The 21,360-nt window shown below is 42.7% G+C and overlaps 4 protein-coding genes across 8 annotated transcripts; all 4 read right to left on the bottom strand.

Moving 5' to 3' along the window:
* Positions 1 to 718: 718 nt before the first annotated feature.
* LOC132795507 (protein stoned-B) lies at positions 719 to 7,748 on the bottom strand. Its single transcript, XM_060806249.1, is given in 8 exon segments — positions 719 to 2,493; positions 3,164 to 3,374; positions 3,441 to 3,622; positions 4,173 to 4,424; positions 4,504 to 5,761; positions 5,937 to 7,023; positions 7,025 to 7,131; positions 7,184 to 7,748. Coding segments are annotated over 8 exon segments (3,813 nt in total). The 3' UTR covers positions 719 to 2,342.
* Positions 7,749 to 7,823: 75 nt separating this feature from the next.
* LOC132795506 (protein stoned-A) lies at positions 7,824 to 13,283 on the bottom strand. 4 transcript variants are annotated; one of them, XM_060806245.1, is made up of 4 exons: positions 12,958 to 13,194; positions 10,873 to 10,999; positions 9,166 to 10,500; positions 7,824 to 9,109 (listed from the first exon to the last, which is right to left on the bottom strand). In XM_060806245.1, the coding sequence occupies exons 3-4, from the start codon at positions 10,469 to 10,471 to the stop codon at positions 7,824 to 7,826; spliced, it is 2,592 nt and encodes an 863-aa protein (XP_060662228.1). In that variant the 5' UTR covers positions 10,472 to 10,500; positions 10,873 to 10,999; positions 12,958 to 13,194. The 4 variants fall into 4 exon arrangements, with proteins under 4 accessions (XP_060662228.1, XP_060662230.1, XP_060662231.1 ...); XM_060806247.1 differs by lacking the exons at positions 10,873 to 10,999; positions 12,958 to 13,194 and adding an exon at positions 13,219 to 13,283; XM_060806248.1 differs by lacking the exon at positions 10,873 to 10,999.
* A 735-nt stretch (positions 13,284 to 14,018) lies between these two features.
* LOC132795922 (alpha-(1,3)-fucosyltransferase C) lies at positions 14,019 to 18,953 on the bottom strand. 2 transcript variants are annotated; one of them, XM_060806884.1, is made up of 4 exons: positions 17,812 to 18,953; positions 17,668 to 17,747; positions 15,137 to 16,483; positions 14,019 to 15,073 (listed from the first exon to the last, which is right to left on the bottom strand). In XM_060806884.1, the coding sequence occupies exons 3-4, from the start codon at positions 15,898 to 15,900 to the stop codon at positions 14,638 to 14,640; spliced, it is 1,200 nt and encodes a 399-aa protein (XP_060662867.1). In that variant the 5' UTR covers positions 15,901 to 16,483; positions 17,668 to 17,747; positions 17,812 to 18,953; the 3' UTR covers positions 14,019 to 14,637. The 2 variants fall into 2 exon arrangements, with proteins under 2 accessions (XP_060662867.1, XP_060662869.1); XM_060806886.1 differs by having other exon boundaries at positions 15,137 to 16,417.
* A 140-nt stretch (positions 18,954 to 19,093) lies between these two features.
* On the bottom strand, positions 19,094 to 20,152 carry LOC132795923 (ras-related protein Rab-21). Its single transcript, XM_060806887.1, has 2 exons — positions 19,946 to 20,152; positions 19,094 to 19,809 (listed from the first exon to the last, which is right to left on the bottom strand). Exons 1-2 carry the CDS (start codon positions 20,007 to 20,009, stop codon positions 19,145 to 19,147), a joined length of 729 nt encoding a protein of 242 aa, XP_060662870.1. The 5' UTR covers positions 20,010 to 20,152; the 3' UTR covers positions 19,094 to 19,144.
* Between the last annotated feature and the right edge of the window lie 1,208 nt (positions 20,153 to 21,360).

Genomic DNA, 21,360 nt, shown 5'->3' with positions numbered 1-21,360 from the left:
AGGAATTAGCTCTCCATCATCATCTTTGTGTTTGTTGTTGTTGTTCGTGTTGTTTTTTGGGGGGGTTGTCATTATCTTCCTTTTCCTTTTATTGCACTTTATTGTACATAGAATACATATCATATCAGTATATCTGTATATTTATATATATATATATATATCTGTATATTTGTATATATTAATTTTTAAACGTAGGTAAATAAAGAATAACATACAATACATAAATGAGAAATTTCACATTGTTTTTTTTTTCTTTTCTTGTTGCTAATGCAATAATTCCTAGGGGTTTACAATATACATCATACATATATGAGGGGAGGGCAGGGGAAGGAGAGGGGAATTTGTTCTTGTTAATATATGTATATATAAATATCTATTCATATACATGTATATAAATATATGTATGCATATGTATATGTATGTATTTTGTAAGATAGCATGTGATCAAATATGTCCATTGAGAGTCGTTTTCCAAAATCGTAGGCGTTTAAGTATTATGTTTATGTAAGTAGTATTTTTTTAGTATTTTGTGTAAAACAACAAAATGAAGCAACAGATATTTGAGAGGGGGCAGGATATTGAATTGAGTAGAAGTGGAAATGAATAATAAAGTACATCATACATATGTAAATACGAGTATGTATATTCGTTAAACACTAAATTAACAAATCTATTATGCAATTTTTGCTATTAAACTCAATTTATTTATCAATATATGCGCATGTATGTATAGGTTGTCTTTCCATTTTTTGTATATTTTTATTTAATCTTTATCGTTTTTTTTTTTTTTGTATTTGTTTTTCTTTGGTTTTCCATTTATGCTTCAATAAATACTTGTATGTAGTATGTATGTAGTTTGCTTTATAAACTTTTTTTATGTTTTGCTTGATTTAACAAAGATGCGATTCATTTTTCACTATTCATTTAGGTTACGTTTTGTTTTTGGGTTTTCTTTTTTAATTTGTAGTTTTTTTTTTTTTGCTTTTTGGTTTTTATTTTCTTTTGTTTTTCTTTTGAATAAATATGTAATTTAGTTTGATTCACAACAATAACATTTTGAATATGCATTTCCGTATTTGCTTCAAGTTAAATGTAAATTGAATTTATTTATAATTTGAAATCAATGTCTCAATAAAGCTTAGTTTTGTTTTTAGTGTGTGTTTAACTCTTGATTTTTATATACTTTGCTGTGGGCGATGGGCGATGGGCGATAACGACGATGATCGTGATGATCCGCTGCGAAACGGAAACGGAAACAGCTGCCAGCAGCAGTGTTGTGGCAAACATCGGATTGGATTTCAACTATGCCCATCAACTGCAGTTTTTATTTTATTTAGGCGGTAACACATATATATAAATTTAAACTCTTGAAAAATCTTCTCATCAATCTATGTAGTGTGTGTGTGTGTGTGTGTGTGTGTGTGTGTGTGTGTGTGCGTTAGCCTGTTGAGGCCAGGTTTACGATACTCCAATATATAATAATAAGTATGTATGTAGTTGTATGCATATGCAGATCTTGGGGAATACTTTCAACGATAACTTAAATCGTACTTGAACGATGTTTTGCGAAATTGCTTATCATTTCTCTTTTGTCTTGTCACTTGCGCCTTAATGTATAGGTATGTAACATCAGTTAATAGGTTAATAACTATGAACTCTCATATATTATATGTATGTATATATAGTATGTTTTATATATGTTATTTATATATATGCGTGTGTGTGTGTGTGTGTGTGTGTTTGGGTTGCATATGTATGTAAGTATGTAACTTGTTTAACCATTATCTCTATGCATATGTATGGGTTGACTTTACGTACGCTTACAATAACTCAGATCGTTTGTTCGCATCGTTTGGTCGCTTCTTCTCCTTTTTTTGGTTAACGTATCTAATTACTCGTAAGTATTTGAGATGAGATTACACATATATATAGTATAGTATGTCTAGTATGTAAGTGTATGTTTAGTATACGCATCAACAGAACTCAATAATAGATACAATAATGCAATACAATCCATCATTCCTTTTTATCATTCATTTTGGGAGACTCTCCATGCCCCATGTGCTTGCTTTTCCTATATTTTTATTGTCAACTAATCCAATTTATCCAATTTAATCGAGCTACTCACACGGCGCGTATACGTAATGTGTACGAAATGAACTAATACGATGAGAACACGTTGGGCTAAAGCAAAGGATGTTAATCAAAGCATCTTTCTGTCGCACTCTAAGAAACTCGGTTTCCATTCAGCAAACGCTATTGTTTGTCTCTGTGTGTGTGTGTGTGTGTGTGTGTGTGTGAGTGTGTATTTTATATATGTGTACGTGTGTGTGTGATGCAGCTTAATTGGAGTCCGAGTCTGAGTCGCTTGGTGGCACTGGCGAGGCAGTTGCTTTGCTAGCACCTGTGCCACTGGAGGACTCCTCGCGTATTGGACGCGTTGCCGCCAAATACGCATTCGTGGACTCGCCGTGCGTGGTCTCGATGCCAACCCTAACAGAGAGAGAGAGAGATAGAGATAGAGAGACAACGAAACAGAGAAAGAGAGATTAGCGTAAAGATTTTTTACAAAAGTTTAGTTGTCACATGAATCTCAATTCTTTGCATTTTTTAAATATTTAATTAATGATGGGTCTGTGCGAAATAATAAAAAGATGGCTTCTTTTCATATTTTTAAAATCATAGCTTTTTCCAATCTTAAACATACTTTTATGATTACATTCAATAAATTGTATAAATAAATTTATTCATTGTGTACAATTAATTCTATGATAAGACTATATTGAATATCTTTGATAATGCACTCCTCTGAATATGAATATTATTATGATCATGATCAGTTTCCTTGTGTATTCCACAAAATATATAAAGTGAAACTTAGTATTTGTACAATATCATTTGTTACTCAAGTTATATTTTTGTGTTTATAAAATTCTATTCTCTTCTTCACTTAATGAATAAAATAAAATAGAATAATCAAGTTTTAAGAGTGCGATTAACACAAAGAAATAGTATCTATGAAATTGTATTTCAGATTTCCATTTAAATAAATAAAATAATTAAATTAACTATTTGCTTTCAAGACAAAAAATACACATCTATTTAACAAAGTAATGAGTCGAATGTGACAACTACTCGCGACCCTTGTTATTTAGTTACTTACTTGTACTCGTGCCGTGCCAAATAGCGGACATACTTCTCGGGGGGCTCATCGGCATCGGAGTCCTGGACACTCACGGAGCGCACGGTGGTATGCGAGACCTGCGTGGCGGGCATGGTAAACTCCACGAATGCGTATGGCGCCAGTTCGCTGGGTATTTGATCATATGACGTGAGTGCCATGCGGCACACCAGCTGATGTGTTGTGTAAGCACCTGAACGATGCGTAAAGGTTTAAGTCAGCCGGAAAGTGGAAGAATGAATGTTCTCTCAGTACTCACCTTGACCCTCCTTGGGCAAACGGGGACAGCGCCAGACGATGGCGCGATGATGATGCTCGTACTTCGCCTGGCCGGAAGTCACCTCGATCAGCGACTCCTGCAGCGTATCGACGGCTCCGAGAATGCGCTCAATTCCCTTGATCTTGCCCGTGCGTCGATGGGCCGATTTTACAGAGCCATATCTATGCAAGGTAACGAAGCGAATTAGTTTTATGTTTGAGCTACAATTCACGTATTCAGTAATTTGGAAATTTGGATATTTTGTTAATTTCAAATTAAATGACCAATAAAATTAGATAATTTCAATCGACACTTATTTGATTGGTTATATTGAAAGCGTATTTAGTTGTTTAGTAAATTCGTTTTCAAGTTTCAACTTGTTTAGTAATTCAGCTGTTAAGCCGTTTATCATATACTAACTATTTAATTATATTTAAATCTAAATAGAATGCACTTATGGTATGATGGAACTATAACTAATGGACTGTCAGTAATACAATTTTGTATATGTTATGCAATTATTTAGAAAAGACTTTTCATTAGGTTCATTTAGTATTTTCCTTTTCAATGTTTATTTATAAACTATTTATTTTATTTACTAATATTTCATTTTGTAGTCGTTTACTAGTCCTTTCATGGTATTAATGATTGAGCAATAAAATGATTGATAGTTAACATTAAAGCAACTCTTTTAAAAGGAGTCATGCAGATATTGAAAGACTTTGCCATTACCTGAAATGCTTCTCCACACGGAACAGATAGATCCAACACTCGGGTATGGGGAAGCGCACCGAGACATCCTCGCAGGGGATTTGTCCTAGCTTGCGCGAAGTGAATCCCGGCACAAGGATGTCGGCGCGCAGCTCCACCTTGTTGCCAGTGACACACCAGGTGGCCTTCAGCTGCAGCGGAAGTTCACGATTCTTGGGCGGACGCACACGGAAGCGCAACAGTTCAATATAATTGGCATCTGGTGGCTGGAACCTGTAGAAGACAAAACATGAAATACGGATTACATTTCTGTTTAAAAAAAAATGCAATTCAATGCTATCTCATCACCCACTTGATGGTGCGCGTACGTTCGTACTCCTGTTGATTGACCACACTGTGAAATTCGACCGCCTCCAAGCGAATCCACTCCTCGGTGGCCACCGGAATGATGTCGTGTCGTCCCACCACCTCTTTGCCCTGGCGCCACATATCGTTGACGCCCAACTCGATGGTGGGCATGCCAGTGAGGAAGGCCAAAAAGAAGAGACGCACTCGAGCGATCTGTTTCAGGATTTTACCCTCGTAGTCCTGCTCGACGGTGATCTCATCCACCGCCGTCACCTGGACCTCCTCCATTTTGTATGTGAGCGCACGTTCTCGCAACGCGGGCAGCTTGAAGAGCGCCTCCTCAATGCATACGGAAAACTGTTTCATATCCTCGTAGTTCATCGAACCGATCTTAAAGAGCTGCGACGATTGCGGTGCATGCTCGACGGGCAAGCCGAGTTTCTTGAGATCGCTGCCAAACTCCTTGACGCCTTCGTAGTCGCCGGCGATGGCGTATTGTGCAAACTTTGTCAGCTTGTTGGTGATGCGTTCTGCTTTGGTCACCTGACCGGGTCGCACGCCCGGACGCTCCTTGTAGAAGATGTACTGCAGCTTCATGGTGAAGATCTTGCCGAACTGATCGTACTGTTGGGCTCCGATCTCTGATACCGAATATGATGGTTGCAGTGGCAGCTCCTGGAACGGTTGTTTGTCCCCAGCCTGATTGAGTAATTGCACCACGGGCACATCGTTCTGCACGACGAGACGTACAAAGATCTTTTTCCAGAACCGTTGGCCGGTGATCTTCTTCTTGTTCGGCTGACGCAGCTGCATCTCCCATCCGGGTCCGACGTAATGTAGTCGCGGGAATTCCTCCAGCGGCTGTGACACATCCTCGTCGTACAGCGGCGTCTGCGGTGTGTCCTGCGAATCGGTGCGTTTGATGCTGCCCTCGGCATTAGGAGCGGCTGCCGGTGGCGCTGGGAAACCGCTCACATCCTCGAAGGGATTAACTGCCGGTGGCGTTGTCGCTGTTACAGCTACACCGCGAGCCGGTGGCGGCGGTGGCGCCAGCTGTGGTGCTACCCCGGAAGAGCCTTCGGCCTTGGGTCGTATGACCACGCTAAACTCTTTGTCCACGGACTCCACTGAATCGGCACGTGCCGGCGCCTGCATCGCATAGAAGTCATCGTCCTCATTGCCGAAGCCATCATCAGCCGAGTTCACCTCACCAAAGGCGTTGGCCGTTGTCGTCGCAGAGCCAAAAGCGCTGTCACCCCAAGCTGCAACAAAATGAGAAAGAAACAGTTGATGAAATGGAAGTTTAAAGGATAAATCTCAAGGAATTACAAAGAAACTAAAATCTCTTTTAGAAGTTTTAAATCTACGGCATGTCATTTTGTTGACTCGGGCCAACCATACTTTATATTCGTATTTATTAATGAATTAAGCACTTACCATCTCCTCCAGTGGGTGTTATTGCACCCGAGCCGCCGCCACCGAACCCATCCAGTATGCTGATGTTGTCCTTCTTCACGGAATCAAACTTGGCTGAGAACGCATCGAACTCATCTGGCTCAACGGCAAAGATGTTGCTCACATAGCTGCTGACAGGTGGCACTGCCGGAGCCTGTCGGGGTTGCACTTCCGGCGGTTGTGGCTCCGTTTCCGGCTCGTCCACCGCGAAAATGTTGCTGACAATTGGCGCAGGGGCAAAACTTGGTTCGTCCTCCTCCTCGGGACTGGCAAACGGATTCGCCGAGAGCTGTCCACTCGCCAACCCCGGGAAATCCAGTCCAGTGTCCATTTGCTCCGGTTCATCGCTGCCCAGCTCCACATTCGCCGCTTGAGTGGTGGCCGCCGACTCTGTGGGAGGACTCTGATCCGACTCAATGGCAATCGGTTCGGGTTCCGGCTCTGGCTCCGGTTCAACTTCGACAACCGGTTCAGCCTGCGTCTCCAGCTCCAGTTGCAATTCCGGTTCAGCAGGCTGCTCAGGCTCGGGTTCGGCTTCAACCTTCACGGGCGTTGGCTCCGGCTCCTCATCCTCATCGTCGGAACGTGGCAGATCCTCCACCGTGGTGATCTCAATGTCCGGCGTGGGCGCTCGCTGGCGCTGCGTAGCCTCCGGCGGTGCCGCAATGTGCGCCAAGGTTGCCGCTTGTGGCTGTGAGGTAATGTCATGGGTGCTATCGTCCGGTCGTATCAGCAGCGAACTAAAGATGGGCTCATCTCGAGCTCCATTCGCCTGCTGAGGTTGCTGCTGCTGCTGCTCGGGCAGATCGTCGTTGAGCAAATCGGGTTTGGCAGCTGGCGCCGCTGGCTGCTCGAACAGGCTGAGTATATCCTCCTTGGTCTTGGGTGGCGGCGGTTTCGCTGGCTTGCTGCTGCTGCCAAACATGTCTAGCAGATCGTCAGCGGCAGGTGCGGGAGCAGGAGCTGGCGCCGGTTGGGCTGATGGTGGTGGCGGACGTTGCGGCGGCGCCGGTTGCTGTTGTCCATGCTGACCCTGCATCAGCTGTGGCGGCGGTGTTGGCCTTGGGGGGCGCTGGACGCGGCGGTGGCGGACGCGGTGGCTGCTGCTTGGCCGGTGATGGCAACGGTGCCGCGCCCTGCAGATTGGGCAACGCCGTTGGCACACCAAAGGGATTGTCTAGGGGGCGCCGCTGCCACTGGAGCTGGAGCTGCCGCAATGATGCTGCCACCCATGAGATCCGTCTCAATGCCTTGAGTATTGGCACTGGAGCCACTGTCCGACACATCCACATCGACGTCCAGGAGATCGGCCAGTCCCGAGTCGGGCGTGGGACTAGGTGAGTGAAGATCCCGCATGGAGATGGGACTGGGCGAACGTGTGGCGGGTATGCGACCCAACAGCTCTGAGCTGGTCTCGTCCAGCTGACTGGACACCGTGTTGATCAGCTCCTGTGTGCTCTGTGGTGGCTGTGGTCGAGGCGGTGGTGCTCCTCCACCTGCTTGCTTCTTGCCCTCATCATCCTCCTCGGCAGCGGACTTGAGACTCAGTGCATCGTCCTCTGCCTCGATGGTGGTGCCAAAGAAACTCATCGCCGGATCAATATCAGGCACATGTTCGGCTGTCTCCGTTTCCAGTTCATCGCCGCCAAAGGCAAAGGGATTGGAGGCGGATTCGCCAAAGGGGTTCTCCGCTGATTCGCCTCCCGCTGCATCCGGTTCACTGTGCATCAAGAAGGGATTGACGGCTACATCGCCGCCATCGAGATCATCGTCCATGAGAAAAGGATTAGCCATGTTGTCTGTTTTTTTGTGTTTTGTGTTTGCTTTGTTTGTTTTGTCTGGTTGTCTTTGTTGTTGTCTTTACTGTTTTTAGCGCTCGATTAGCTCGCTTTCGAGTAGCTTTATTTCCGTCTCGCCGGGCGCTAGATTCTCGGCAATCGATGTGTCGAATGGATCTATATCCAGCTGCTCCTCCAGCGACTGTTGTGTTGTGCGATTGGGCAGCGACGGTGTCAACACTTTATCGCCCAGTCCCAGCTCCTGTGCGTCACTCTGTGTGTCCAACACTCCGGTCACCGGCTGTCTTGCACTCTCCGGCAGCAGTTCGTTTTCCAGCAGCTTTAATTCCGTCTGTCCGGGTTGTAAATTGGCCGCTATTGACGTATCAAATGGATCGATGTCCTCCTGTTCGTCGTCCTCCGTCTGCACGTTGCTTGGCAGTTGTCGGCGCTCTTGGGCTGGTGTCAGCACCTTGATATCGATGTTCTCCTCAACCGCCAGCAGCACCTCCGCAGGCACGGGAGTGGGCGGTGCACGTGGATTGAAATCCGGATCGGATAGACTATGCTTCAACGTTGGCTCTGTGATCAAATCGGCCTCAATGTGCTTTAGTTCGACGTCACTGAGCTTCGCCTCTGGTACATACGATGTGTCGAATGGATCCTCCGATTCGCGTTCGCTGATCGTTTGGGCGCTGGGCGCGTAATAGGGCGTTAATGGCTTCTTGTTGGCACCCAAATGATCATTACCCGCTGCCAGTAAATCCTGCCCGCTGGGCACCAGAAAACCAACGCTCTTGCCTTGTATATTCAGACTCAGCGATGATTTGCGACGCACACTATCAAAGTCCGGATCGCCGACTGTGATCTGAGCTACCACAACAGGCGCTGTCTTCGCCGGCTTCTCCTCCTCTTGCCCGGCACGTGGATCAAAGTCTGGATCGCTTAGTGAGTGTTTGAGATTCGAACCCGATTCGTTGAGCAGTTCACGCTCGAGAAAGCGCAATTCGGTTGCCTTGGGCTGCACAAGAGCGTTGACTGCGGATGTGTCGAAGGGATCAAAGTCCTGTCCCTCGTCCGCCTGATCGACGCTGAGTGTGGGTGCCAATGGGGCAGGCACAACCTTGCTCAGATCAGTGGCACTGCCGGCCAAGAGATCACGAGCTGGAGCTGCCAAGTGACACTCCTCGGCACGGGGATCGAAGTCGTCGTCCTCCTCGAGTACGGTTGTCTTTTTGATCACTTGCTCCGCGTAGTTGGTGTTGAAGGGATCGTCGTCTTGCTCGTCTTCGTCGTCGTCGCTCACGTAGATGGCACCAGGCACAATGTGTGGTCCTGTGGCCGGACGCACTGGTGGAGGGGGTCGCTTAGGTTTGCCTGCAATTCAATTAGAGTTAGTCCAATTCAAGGGATATTGCTCTACCCTCACTCACCTGTTTGTTCCTCCTCTGGCTCGGGTGCAAATTCAGCCCAACTGGTTTCTTCAGCAAGTAGTTCGGCGCCCGGAAGCACCACCTGATTAACTATGGTAATGTCCTCTTTTTTGGTCAACGATTCCGCTGCTAATTCCGCAAACTCGTCGTCTTCCTCGTCCTTTAGCGCATCAAACTCGGCTAAATCGGGATTAAGTGCACCACCGAAAGCTTCCTCTTCCTCCTGCTCCTCGTCGACTTTTTGCGGCTTAATCAAATGCAAATGCAGTGAGACACTTAAATCGATGGGCGCCACAGACTCAGGCACATCATCGACAAGATCGTCGAGGAGATTATGCTGCGGTTCGGCAGCTAAAAGGTCCGGTTCGTTATCCCCAAGATCAACGCTCTCGCTGAGTAGCAAATTCTGAATGCCCTTGCGTAGCTTCCGCTTGGGATTGGCGAGGGCAACGGCGTGCTCACGGTCTACACGACCGGAGAGCACCTCAACGGCGGCACCAAGGCTAACGAGTTTCTTCGACTTGTCCTTCGATTTGTCCGCACCAACGATGACTTTCTCCGCGTAGGCAGTGTCAAAGGGATCGGGACCGTCGTCTAATTCAAGCACCGGCGAATCGGGTACAACGGCTAATTGTAATTCACCGCTGGTTATTGCCTCGATATAATCGGTGGCAAATATATCATCGACCTCGTCCTGAGCGTCGTCCTCCGATTCGGAGAGTTCTACCACAGCCTCCGCGAGCTTATCCCGATTCGCTTCACGCTCGGCGGCAAGTTGTCGCTCCCGCTCGAGACGTTCGGCCTCGCGACGGGCGGCTTCCTCCTCCTCTTGTCGCTTCTTTTCGGCAGCGGATGGCAGACGCTGGTAGAACGATTCCTTTTTGATTCGATCGAGTTCGTCCTGTGTCTTGTGTAAGATATTATCAACGCCCGAGGTTAATGCCTTAAATTTGGCCCATTCTTCGTCGCCGGCGGCGTCAGCGCTTTGCTGCTGATGTCCTGAATCCTGGCCAGCCGCTGTTGCTGCGAAGGATGTGGATGTTGCCGCCGAATCGGCTGGCCTGCCGCTCGACTGGCTCTGATGATGATGACCCGCTGAGGTGTTTGTATTGTAGCTCGACGCAGATGCAACGCCCTCGACGTCCGATGCTGCGTCCGATTCGCCAGCGTCTGATTTGTTGGCGGCTGCCTCCTGTTTGGCTTTGAGATCGCGCTTATACTGCTCGAGCTCCTCTTCAGTGAAGAGTTCTTGGTCCTTTTTCGACTTCTTCTTTTTCTTTTTTAAACCTTTTGGTAACTTAAGCATTATCTAATTGCGGAGACATCGAGATCGGTCTGCAAATACAATCCAAAACCACACACAACGCACGTTTTGCACACATTCAGAATAAGTTTTCCCAAAATTTTGTATTCACCAATTTCTTTCTACGGCGGGAATTTGTGTTTTTTATTTTGTGGGGAAGGGTAAACACGCGGACCGATTATGTAAGCTACAGTTGGCTAGTAGTATAACCATTATGTCTATGTTTTATTTCTTTTTATTTTGATTTTGTGGGAGTCTAAAGCAATGGGAAGCAATTGGAACAGCGGGAGTTTTTTTTTTTGCTTGGGAGGAGGATGCCACTAATGGGGTTGCTACAAAACTCGTTATATAGTATATAGTTCTATGTTCTATGGCTCTACGAGACACGAGAAGAGAAAACTCACCGCCGCACCGTTGACCCCTCGCAATGTCCAGTTTATTTTCACCGAAATACTCGACTCGGAAAAACCCCTATTATTTCGTTGTGTATTCGATTGTATTTTTTTTTTTTGTGTCTGTTAGTTAGTTTCCCTAAAGTATTAATTCATTTTGCTTAACCATTTTCAATGTGTGTTGCATGTGGAAAATTGAAAAGCCACACGCACACACACTCTCACACACACACACACGCAAAAACACGCACACTCTCTGAGTTGTGAATTTGACACAATTGTGTACCTACTCATGAACTTGCCACTTGGCAAAGCTTTTATACCACACCACAACTCACCACGCCACCACCAGCAGCAGCAACAACAACAGCAACAACAACAACAACGCAACTGTGACAGCAACAATGAAAGCTTTGCTTACACTTGGCCAAAAGAATGTAAAGCCGCTGCCAATTGGCAATTCAACTGAAAATGCCAATGGAAATGGCAAAAGTGCAAAAGACAAAGAAGACGAAAGCTTTGCTCTGGCGCCCTTGCAGCATGCAACATGATTCAGTTTTGTGGTAGCACTAAATCTCTTCTTTTCAAATCAGCTCACTTAATGATGCAAAGGAAACCAATAAAAATAATGTCATTTTAATAGCAACGATTTAAACATAATAAATGCAAAAGAGATAAATACTCAAAATATTAAAAACAAAATTAATGATAACTAAAATAATTAGATATCATAAAGACAATAGTAAAGAAGTTTTGAAAATAAGTGGATGAAAATTAAATATAATAAATAAAAATTTGTTAAATCAAACAATTGGTAATAAGAAAATGCTGTTATACATTCCAAGAAATTGTTCAATAATGACCTCAATTATAGGTTTAATGCTTGCTCAACTTGACAATTATATTTTTTCAAAATTTTAGGTTTCTTATTATTATTCTGAATCGAAAACTATATATTGTTGCAAATATTTTCTAATAAAGTTTTTCAATAGAGTTTACCTCTGTGATAATAATCTCATTACTAAGTTACAAAAGTTGAGAAACACGCATCGCGAAATAGGTAAAATGCAAAAGAATTTGATAAATGCAATAAAACGAAATATAACCTTGATATGCAAATAATATTCATCTTGACTTGTATCCAGAGCATACAAACAATTTGATAAATGAGACGGCATTTGCCAAGTTGTCAGTCTCAATGACTCTTCACATGTCTGCCCATCCTCCAAATGTTTTTGGCAAGTGTAACCTAAGCTCGAGACCTTCGAATTCAAGGGAATTCAATTAGTATTTGCTTTTATGCGATAATAGATTTTCTTGATCTTGAAATTGATAGCTTCCACTACGTCACACTTTCTTTAAGTGTAAGCAAAAAGAAAAAAAACAGCAGATTTCCTTGCGGATGCTCAGCATACATTTTGGGGTTACAAACAAAAAACAACAGAAAAACATGAAAATGAAAATGTGTCAAAAAAAAAGCGAAAATTACGAAATTCGAATTTCGAAAGGTGTTTTCCCATTTGATTACATGTGGGTGGGAACAGGCAAGAGATACAAAATAAAACTACAACAACAAAAAGAAAAACACTAAAGTAAAAAAAGGGACAAACGTCAATGTAAATGGGGGGCAGTAGTACTACCTCTTTGTTGTACTTGTTGTTGCTGTTGCCGCTCTTCTTGTTCACGTTGTTGTTGTTGTTATAACTCGGAAAAATCGATGATTTTGAGACGCACTCAGAGAGTCAGGCGCAAAGCGATGTGTGCGAGGGAGACGGAGAGGGGCCAAAAAGCTGAGAGCGTCATAACGACTGCACGCCTACGCACACACTCACACACACACACCTACACTCACACAGTGCCTATGTATGTACATATATATTGGCTACACGTTTTTTCCTTCTCTTTTCACAGTTCACTTGTCAAACACGTTATGAAAAAAGTTTTTCATTTTCCCCCAAAAAAAAAAGAGAATACTTGGTATTCAAACATTTTCAATTTGGCAATTTTGCAATTTGTCGTTGTCACTTTGGGTTGCACACGTTTTCCTCGCTTTGTTTCGTTTTCATTTCGTTTCGTTACGAAAATTATGCAACTTACGTCTCACTCTTGCGCACTTTTAAAGAACAATTGAACAGAAAAAAAATAATTGCAGATGATGACGACGAGTCGAAAGCGCTCTGCGTTTATTCAAAACATTGTTTTTTCTGCGATTAGTTTCAACTATTTACATTTGTTCAATTTAACAATATTTCGATATTTTTCAATTTTTTTTGAGTGGGATTGGATCGGTTTTTTGTTGGATGTTTTCTGTATTTTTTCTTTCTGTTTTTTTTTATGATGAGCTCTTTTCGTTGTTACCTCTGATTTGAACTATCGGGAAATCTAGCACAGAATGAATGAAAATGTCACGAAAACTCATAGGAAGTGCTTTTGCCAAACCGCAGCAGCAGAGTATCCTTTAAAAGCTTGCTGAAAAGCTGCGCGAATTGAAAACTTTACCCCACACACACACACACACACAGAATATACACACACACAGCTGACATCCTGCGGCTGCTCCTGTAGGCCAAACACACACATACGCAATGTGTGCCAGAAAGCTTTCACACGCTCAGCCCACGGGCATAAGCTCCCTCGAAAACAACAACAACACAGAGCAAGAGAGCGCGCAAGAAGAGAGCGAAGAGAGCATTGACGAGGGTTGGCAGCTGAGAGCAAAAACAAAACACGTTCTGCCATTGTTGTCGTGTGTTCAGCGCTTTTTTGACACTTGACATTTGCTTGGCGTCTGCGCACAAAACTTGTGCGTGAGCACGCTGCTCGTACTCGTGCTCGTACCCGTGAGTCACGCACGTATTAGTGCAGCCCTGGCGCTGTTTAACAGTTTCAGTTCAAAAAACTGTTGATAGCAGTAATCAGCATGGAAAGCATTTCACACAATTGTATTATTTCTTCCCCGCTACCTTTTGCATTTTTGTGGCTACTGTTTCTGTCATGAGTGTTTTGTGGCCCCCAGAAAGTGGTGACTCAGACCCCTCATAAATATTACCTATACAAAAAAGAAACTTCTATAAATAAATAAATAAAGGCACAAATACAAATATTGTGACTAAGAAAAAACCAATTCTATTATTTAAAATAATTATTTATTAGAGGAATTTTGTTCTTTGATAAGGATCACTTATGTATATAATTTTACTAATACTTTATAATAATAATAACAAATAGTTTGTAAGCTATAGAGAGATGGAATGCGTAGTTTTAGAGGAAGAAATGAATTAGCTTATTATCTAAGTACAAAATATGCATGAACATTTGTCAAAGTGTGACAAATGCAGTCGGAATTTATACAATCAATGAAATATATGTAGACGTTAGGGAATAAATTCGTTAAACCGATTTCAATGTAGTAGTTAACTAAACTAACAACAAATTCTCTTGTAAATGGAATACGATCAGAATTTCGTAGATAAAACTTGGGCAACCTAAGCACAATATTTGTTGTCTTTCTCTGAACACTGACTGTTCAAATTTAGTCAAGCAAGGTGTGCAAACAAACTCATGCCGAACATGTGTAGTGACTTGGTAAATAAATCATTATCTATACGATACCATCGCATGATAAACAGACGCGGCAGTGTTGACTCAACGCCCCCAAACGGTCTTAAGACAAAAAATTTGGTCGCGTTAATGATAAGTGCTCAAATACTGCTCTCTGCTGTCTCGTTTGCACCTCTCTATTGGCCTCTCTTTCGTTGTCGTGTCGTGGTGTACTGTTCAGAATCGTATGTGTGACTGAAAGCGGCAGCTGTTGAACCACCAGGCCTCAATGTCGCCATAGAATTGTGTCCTGTGCTGTGCGCCAGGACGATGCAGCTGGGCGCAGAGATCACAGAATGGTGAATGTTGCACCAGTTGATAGTGTTGTCGCCACCAAAAGTAGCTCATGTACTCATTGACATCGTTGGCCACATAACGCAAATGCGAAGCCAGCTGCTCGACGCTCTCGAAGCGATTGGCATCGATGTACGAATGCGGTGGCAAGAAGCGCGTGTAGTTAGCTCCACCAAAGACCACGGGGACAATGCGACGCTGCATTGCCGAATAGAGTTTCTCGGTGACATAATCGACGCACAGCGAATTCTCAAAGGCCAAATAGAACATGTAATCGGTGTCAAGCATCTCCTCGCAGTGCGGATCGCCACGAGCGCAGCTATAAAGAACAACAATTGTATATATAGTAAAGTTTATATGGGAATTCTTGAGAGTCACTCACCTGAACGTGCCACACTTGCCATAGATGTCCACATCAATGTGTTGTTGGAGTGCTGCGGCCAAATCTTCGCGTTTGGATAACGTCTCACAGTGCGAAACAAACCAGGCAGCCATCTTCAACTTCTGAGGCCACAACTCCAACACTTCGCTATCATTCCAGCTGCCCACGGCTGGCACTTGACGCCAATGTGGCTGCAAAGTGGGGGCCACACGAGCGCCGGTCTCCACATCCATCATATAGGCATAGGGCCACACAATATCCGAGTCGAGGCGATAGCTCATGGTTAGATTGTAAAAGTTGTGCTCATCGCTGAGGCGATGCTTCGTCTCGCCCGGTGGCTCCATTAGGGCAAACACATACGTCTGATGGGGATGGCGTTGCGTGGGCAGCGGCTGCAACAGCGGAAATGGTTGTGCCACATGGTACACAATGGCATCGTATTCCGCCAGTGTGGGCAAATAGTCATGACGATTACTCAGCTCACATTGATACACCTCGCAACCGAGTTCATGACGGAAATCATCGGGTCCTAAGGTATCAGCGGGCAGGCTCCAACGTGCATCGCCAAAGAAGTCGCTCCACAGGAGAATGCTGCGTGTGGCAGCTGCTTCATTTGGCGCCCGGTTGGTGTCCAAATAGTCACGCAATATGCCATATTGATTGAGCAACGGAGATGTGCTAATCTTGTAGACGGCGATCAGCAGACCGAAAAGAATCAAACCGAGCACGAGCAGCGCGAGGTTCCAGCGCGAATGTGGGCGCATTCTACAATAGCAGCAGCAGGAAATGGTTCGAAGCGCACACGTCGAACGGCCATCGGCAATAGCTGTGTGGTCAGCCGATAACAAGGAAGGCGAACGTTCTTCGATTCGCTCTTCAATTCATTACCTGTCTTTCTCATGTTGCGCGCTGACTAATTGCGCTCAGCAAATCCCTTATCGCTTGGCGGGGCGGACGTCCACGCTGGAAACTATGGAACGCTGTCGACGTCGTCGTCGTCGTTGTCAATGTTGTCGTTGTGGCCATTATCGATGTCAATGTGTGAACGTGTTGACAATTAAGCATTATTGATTCTTGGGCCTAACTATACACAACCTCTCTGCATTTGTCCATATCTCTTTACTCTTTCACATTCCCACTCTCGCACTCTCTCTCTGTCTCTTTCTCTCTGGGGCACAGTCAACACTTCCAGTTGATAGACTGATAACGCATTTTCCATACCTGATAGCGGGGCCGATAAGCCAATATTTTTTTGGGCTTACATCGATTGCACACCTTCACCTACATGGTGGGTAGTGAGAGAGTAGTTCATTTAGTCAGTCACACATTAATCAGAAACATATGTACCTAGAAAGTTCAATTGTTTAGTAAATAAGTAATCCCAAAATTATTTTAGATGCATATATAGTAAATCTATATGAATTCCTCAAATTCAAGTTATTAAATGAAATCCAAATATTGTATTAAATGTTCGAGATGATGTTCTAGTCTATTTTCTTAATATTTGTATTATATAAAGAACAAGTAAGAAAGTTACAGTCGAGTGTGCTCGACTGTGAGACACCCGCTACCCACTTTTAGTAAAGGCAAAATATTGCGGTATCATTTTCAAAATATACCGAAAATACTTAAAAAATACTAAAAATATACCAAATGATATGTTTGGTATTTCGATATAGTACACCATTCAAAATATACCATAGACGGCACAATGTCGGCCAAAGTTACGCAGACCCCTAGTAAGTAGGCGTTTTTGCCCATAAAAAAGTATTTCTCTAATAACTTCCACAATCCAGTGTTTCATACGGACAGACGGACAGACACACAGACGGACAGACGGACATGGCTATATCGTCTCGGCTGTTGACGCTGATCAAGAATATATATACTTTATAGGGTCGGAGATGCCTTCTTCTACCTGTTACATACATTTCCTGCCTGCACAAAGTTATAATACCCTTCTACCCTATGGGTAGCGGGTATAAAAATCATTCGTTTTTTTCATGTCTGTTTTTAAACTTTACTAAAATTCACACCCACAATATATATTTATTTCAAATATGGATTATTAAAAAGTTACATTTTTTTTATTATTCCAAAGGCAATTAAAATTAAGTGCAATAAATCATAACTATCCAGAACCATTCTTATAGACTTATGAAACTTCCCTCTTAGCTTATCTCTTTACACATCCAATAGCTACATATATAAACTAACCCAAAATAGTATCTGAGTAAAAAGGTAATAACATAAAATACACAAAAGGTGTTCCATTTTAACAACTGATACGATCAAATAAAGGTGTTGCTCTTTTATTTTGATGGAGTGCAATATGGCAATAGATAAAGCTCAGAGCAAATATATTTGAACAGAGCGCGATATTGAAAAGACTGTAAACATTATTTAGAGAGATGTAGGAAAAATTATCTATAAACAAACTAAGCTAACTTTGCAGAGAGTAATTTTTGCTATTATTATATATATACTATTGCTATTATTATATATATACTATATTACCATTTCATACTTACCCTTAAGTATTTCAATTGCCGAATAGCTTATCTGGAAATACTTTAAACCATTTCCACACTTAGATAAGATGGGGCGGCTTCTAGAAAAGATATAGCAAATATTTACATGAGCATATTTATAGAGCACAATTAATCATATATTACCTATATATATCTCATGTTGGCGCCAGTGAGTGCAACACTTGCAACGATCTGTGCAACAGCTGGGAGATCAGCGTGAAGAGAGCGACAAACGCATAGACCAGAAAAGTCTTCAACAGCAGCAGCAACAGCTTCATTTCGCATACGCCAACGAGTGTTAACTGGGCTATTAAGGATTCTAGCTGATACCAAACACCAGTTACCAACAACTAACTGTCTGAGTGTCAAGTGTGTGTTTGGTCTGACCAGCTGTGTGCTAAAACACCTGACCATGCATTAATAACAAGACGCTCGAGAATTCGACCACACGGCCCTCGACGTTCGGTATCCGATAATGATTATTAGCCTAGCCTACACATAGTATGTTATATACATATGTATGCCCCATACATTTGTAATATTGTATACGAGTCATTAGCTGGACTTTTTTGTTTTGTGTGTCCATTGTCGCTTGCAAATGACTCCGGGGTCCAGCCCCCTTTTTTGAGGAATTGCGTGGTTCGCTTTGGTCAACAATGAATTGAGGTAATTGAAGAGCAATCTTTGGCTTCATTATCATAATGGATATGCCGTCATACACACAAATGCAAAGCCAATTGTCGGCAATTTTGAATGCATCAAATCAGTTCAGACGTCGGTCAATAAAAACGGGCATACCATTTTTTTTTTTGCAACGAATAAATCATATTATCTTTATTTCATAGATTAATAATTAATATTTAAGAAAAAAAAAAAAACTTACTGCATGTATGAAACTAATTTGTATTTATTTATAAATAGCACTGGCTACCAAAATGGCCTGCGGCTAAAAGACATCACACAACATTCCATACAGTATAATTCCAACCCGGAAACTTGCAAAACTTCAACTAAACCTGTGAAATTCTCAAGTGTTAAATAAGTTTTTAATTTGTTGGGTGAGGCGAGGGAAAAACGAAGTTTGGAAGAGGGAAAGATTATTTAGATAGTAGCGCTTTGGCACCTTTGTCACGAGAGCATTCCGGAATTGCGCTTGAAACGGAAAAACCGGAGTTTGTTCAACTCGCTTATCGCTTGAAGTTCGTTATGAAGTATTATGACGCATACCAAAAAGAAATTGAATTAGCGAAAGTTAAGAGAAATACATCCATATAATGGTGTGAAAAAAAAACAAAACGGACAAAATTCGGATTAAGAGGAAAGATCGGTAAGGGATCATAATGATAATGAGAGGGCGGGGTAGAGGGGAAGGAGAGATACGGTAATTACACAAGTATTATATACAAATACACATCGGTTACAGATCTACTAGTACAATATATGTATTATCACAATGGACGGCCGACAAGCAGCCCCCTTAGATGCCACAGCAGGAGCGATGAGCAGCGCCACCATTATTCTCATTCTCATCATCATCGTGCTCGGCATCATCCGCAATGCTAATCGCACCTCCAGCAGCATTCGAACTGCTCTGCAGACGAAGGGCATTGCTATTGCTATTGCTATTACTATGGGTATTATTTGTGTCATTTGGCTGCTGTTTCTGGACATGATGCTCGACCATCAGTTGGGTGAGCAGCTCGAACAGTTCGCTGACACCTTCATTCTCCTTGGCCGACGTTTCCACATATTGAGCGCCCACCGTTTGGGCATAACGCTGTGCCGTCTCATACTCGATGGCACGCTGCTCCTCCAGATCAGTCTTGTTGCCTACAATGATCAGGGCAATTTCGCTGCCACGCATCTGCTTCAGTTCACGCACCCATGATTTGACCTTCTGGAATGAGTCCTGATCTGTGATATCGTACACAAGCAGTGCACCGTCCGAGCCGCGATAGTAGATGGGACCCAGAGCATGGAAACGTTCCTGTCCGGCCGTATCCCAGATGTTGAGCTGGGCCCGTCGCTCGTCGGGCAGCGTCACCTTTTTGGTCACAAACGAGGCTTGCAGTGTGCTCAGATGCTGGGTGTTGAACTTGTCCTCCATGTAACGCAGCACTAGCGATGTTTTGCCCACGCAGCCTGAAAATGCGCATTGCATGACAAACCAGAGCAGGAACAACAACAAGAGCAACAACAATAACAATGACAACAACAACAAAACCAAAAACAACAATAGCCCTCATATGATTGACTTGCTTTTAATTTTTTGACTCACCTTCGCCCAATAGCACCGCTTTAAAGTTGAGCGTGGGGCCAGATCTCGTTCTGCGCGAGCTCATTGTAGATCAAATTGATTGTAATTTTAGTAACTGACTCCAAAACATTGAGCAATGCTGTTACACATTGAAATTTTCTTAATTGATTTTCATATATATTTTTTTATCTCTGTATTTTGCGTCAAATTGCTATTCAGTAGTGCTGCACAATTTATCGATATGCCCAATATTGTGGTGGTGTGTCGATATATTATTTGCAAAACTATCGCATGTGAAGTCAACATGTAGCGCAAGCTGCACTCATTGATAAATTGAACAGCTGATTAGGAAGAAATGCAATCAATAATTATTATTGTTAAATCCAATTTAATAAAATAGCGCAATTATGTAATTATTTATTTTCAATTAACAATAATACACACAACTATTGTTGCTTATTGTGGTAATTAACAATTTTTTTTTTTATGATAACATAAAATTAATCGAGCAATGTTTGTTTTGAAAATACGTTTCTTTAAATACTTCATACTTTTATTGTTTCAAAGATTTGTAGCTTATTTCCAGCATACGTTTCAAAGAATATTTTAGTGAAGGTTTGTTTAAAAATTCCTATTGAATTATAACGATATACATATTATACATACATACGTTTTACAATTCTTTCATTGAATAAATGAATATGTTCCAGTAGAAATTGTTTTTTAGTCATTATTTTGTATTATTAAACATACCGAAATTTTAAAATTTACGTATACATATATAGAAAAATATATTCAAATCTTGGTATATTTAAGATTGCGAACTGCGTACCTATCTTAATATAAAGTATCGATAAGCTCATTATAACTCTTTCGTGGACTGCAGCAGTACTTAAAATTGACCGCGCAATTTAAATTTCTATATGCCTATACCTAACTTTTTAATAAGTAGAATACTTAATGTAAATTAAGCATTGAAATAGCGCGTAGTTTACGATTTACAAATTTTGCGCCTCTGGCTACCACGCAGTCTCCACGCTCACGCTAAATTGTTGTTTTTGCTCTGTTCATGTTTTATGCTCTGCAACCCCAAGGGTAACTTGAAAACGCGAAATTCCAGCACATAAAGTTGCTCTGGGTTTGGGAGACGTGCGCATATCCCTTCAAAGCAAAATTGTTGTTGTTATTGCTCTTCAGCAAGACGGTAAGTACGCAGTGGCGTTTTTCACGCGCTCCCGCAACGACGTAAAAAGGAACCAAGACAGTGAGAGAGAGAGAGAGAGAGCGCACAGTGGTTAAATTTTCGCTAATATTCGCAGGCCACAGCGAACGTTTCATTCATGAATTGTGTGTGCACAACCATCGTACGCAGTATCTTCCTCTCCCGCTCTCACTTACTTTCTCCAACCACTTTGGCGCTCTCGCTAGCAGCAGAG

Source organism: Drosophila nasuta, chromosome X (genome assembly GCF_023558535.2).
Source record: "Drosophila nasuta strain 15112-1781.00 chromosome X, ASM2355853v1, whole genome shotgun sequence".
In the NCBI taxonomy this organism is placed as follows: domain Eukaryota; kingdom Metazoa; phylum Arthropoda; class Insecta; order Diptera; family Drosophilidae; genus Drosophila; species Drosophila nasuta.
The sequence above is the reverse complement of the archived record's forward strand: the minus strand, read 5'-3'. Positions and strand labels throughout refer to the sequence as shown.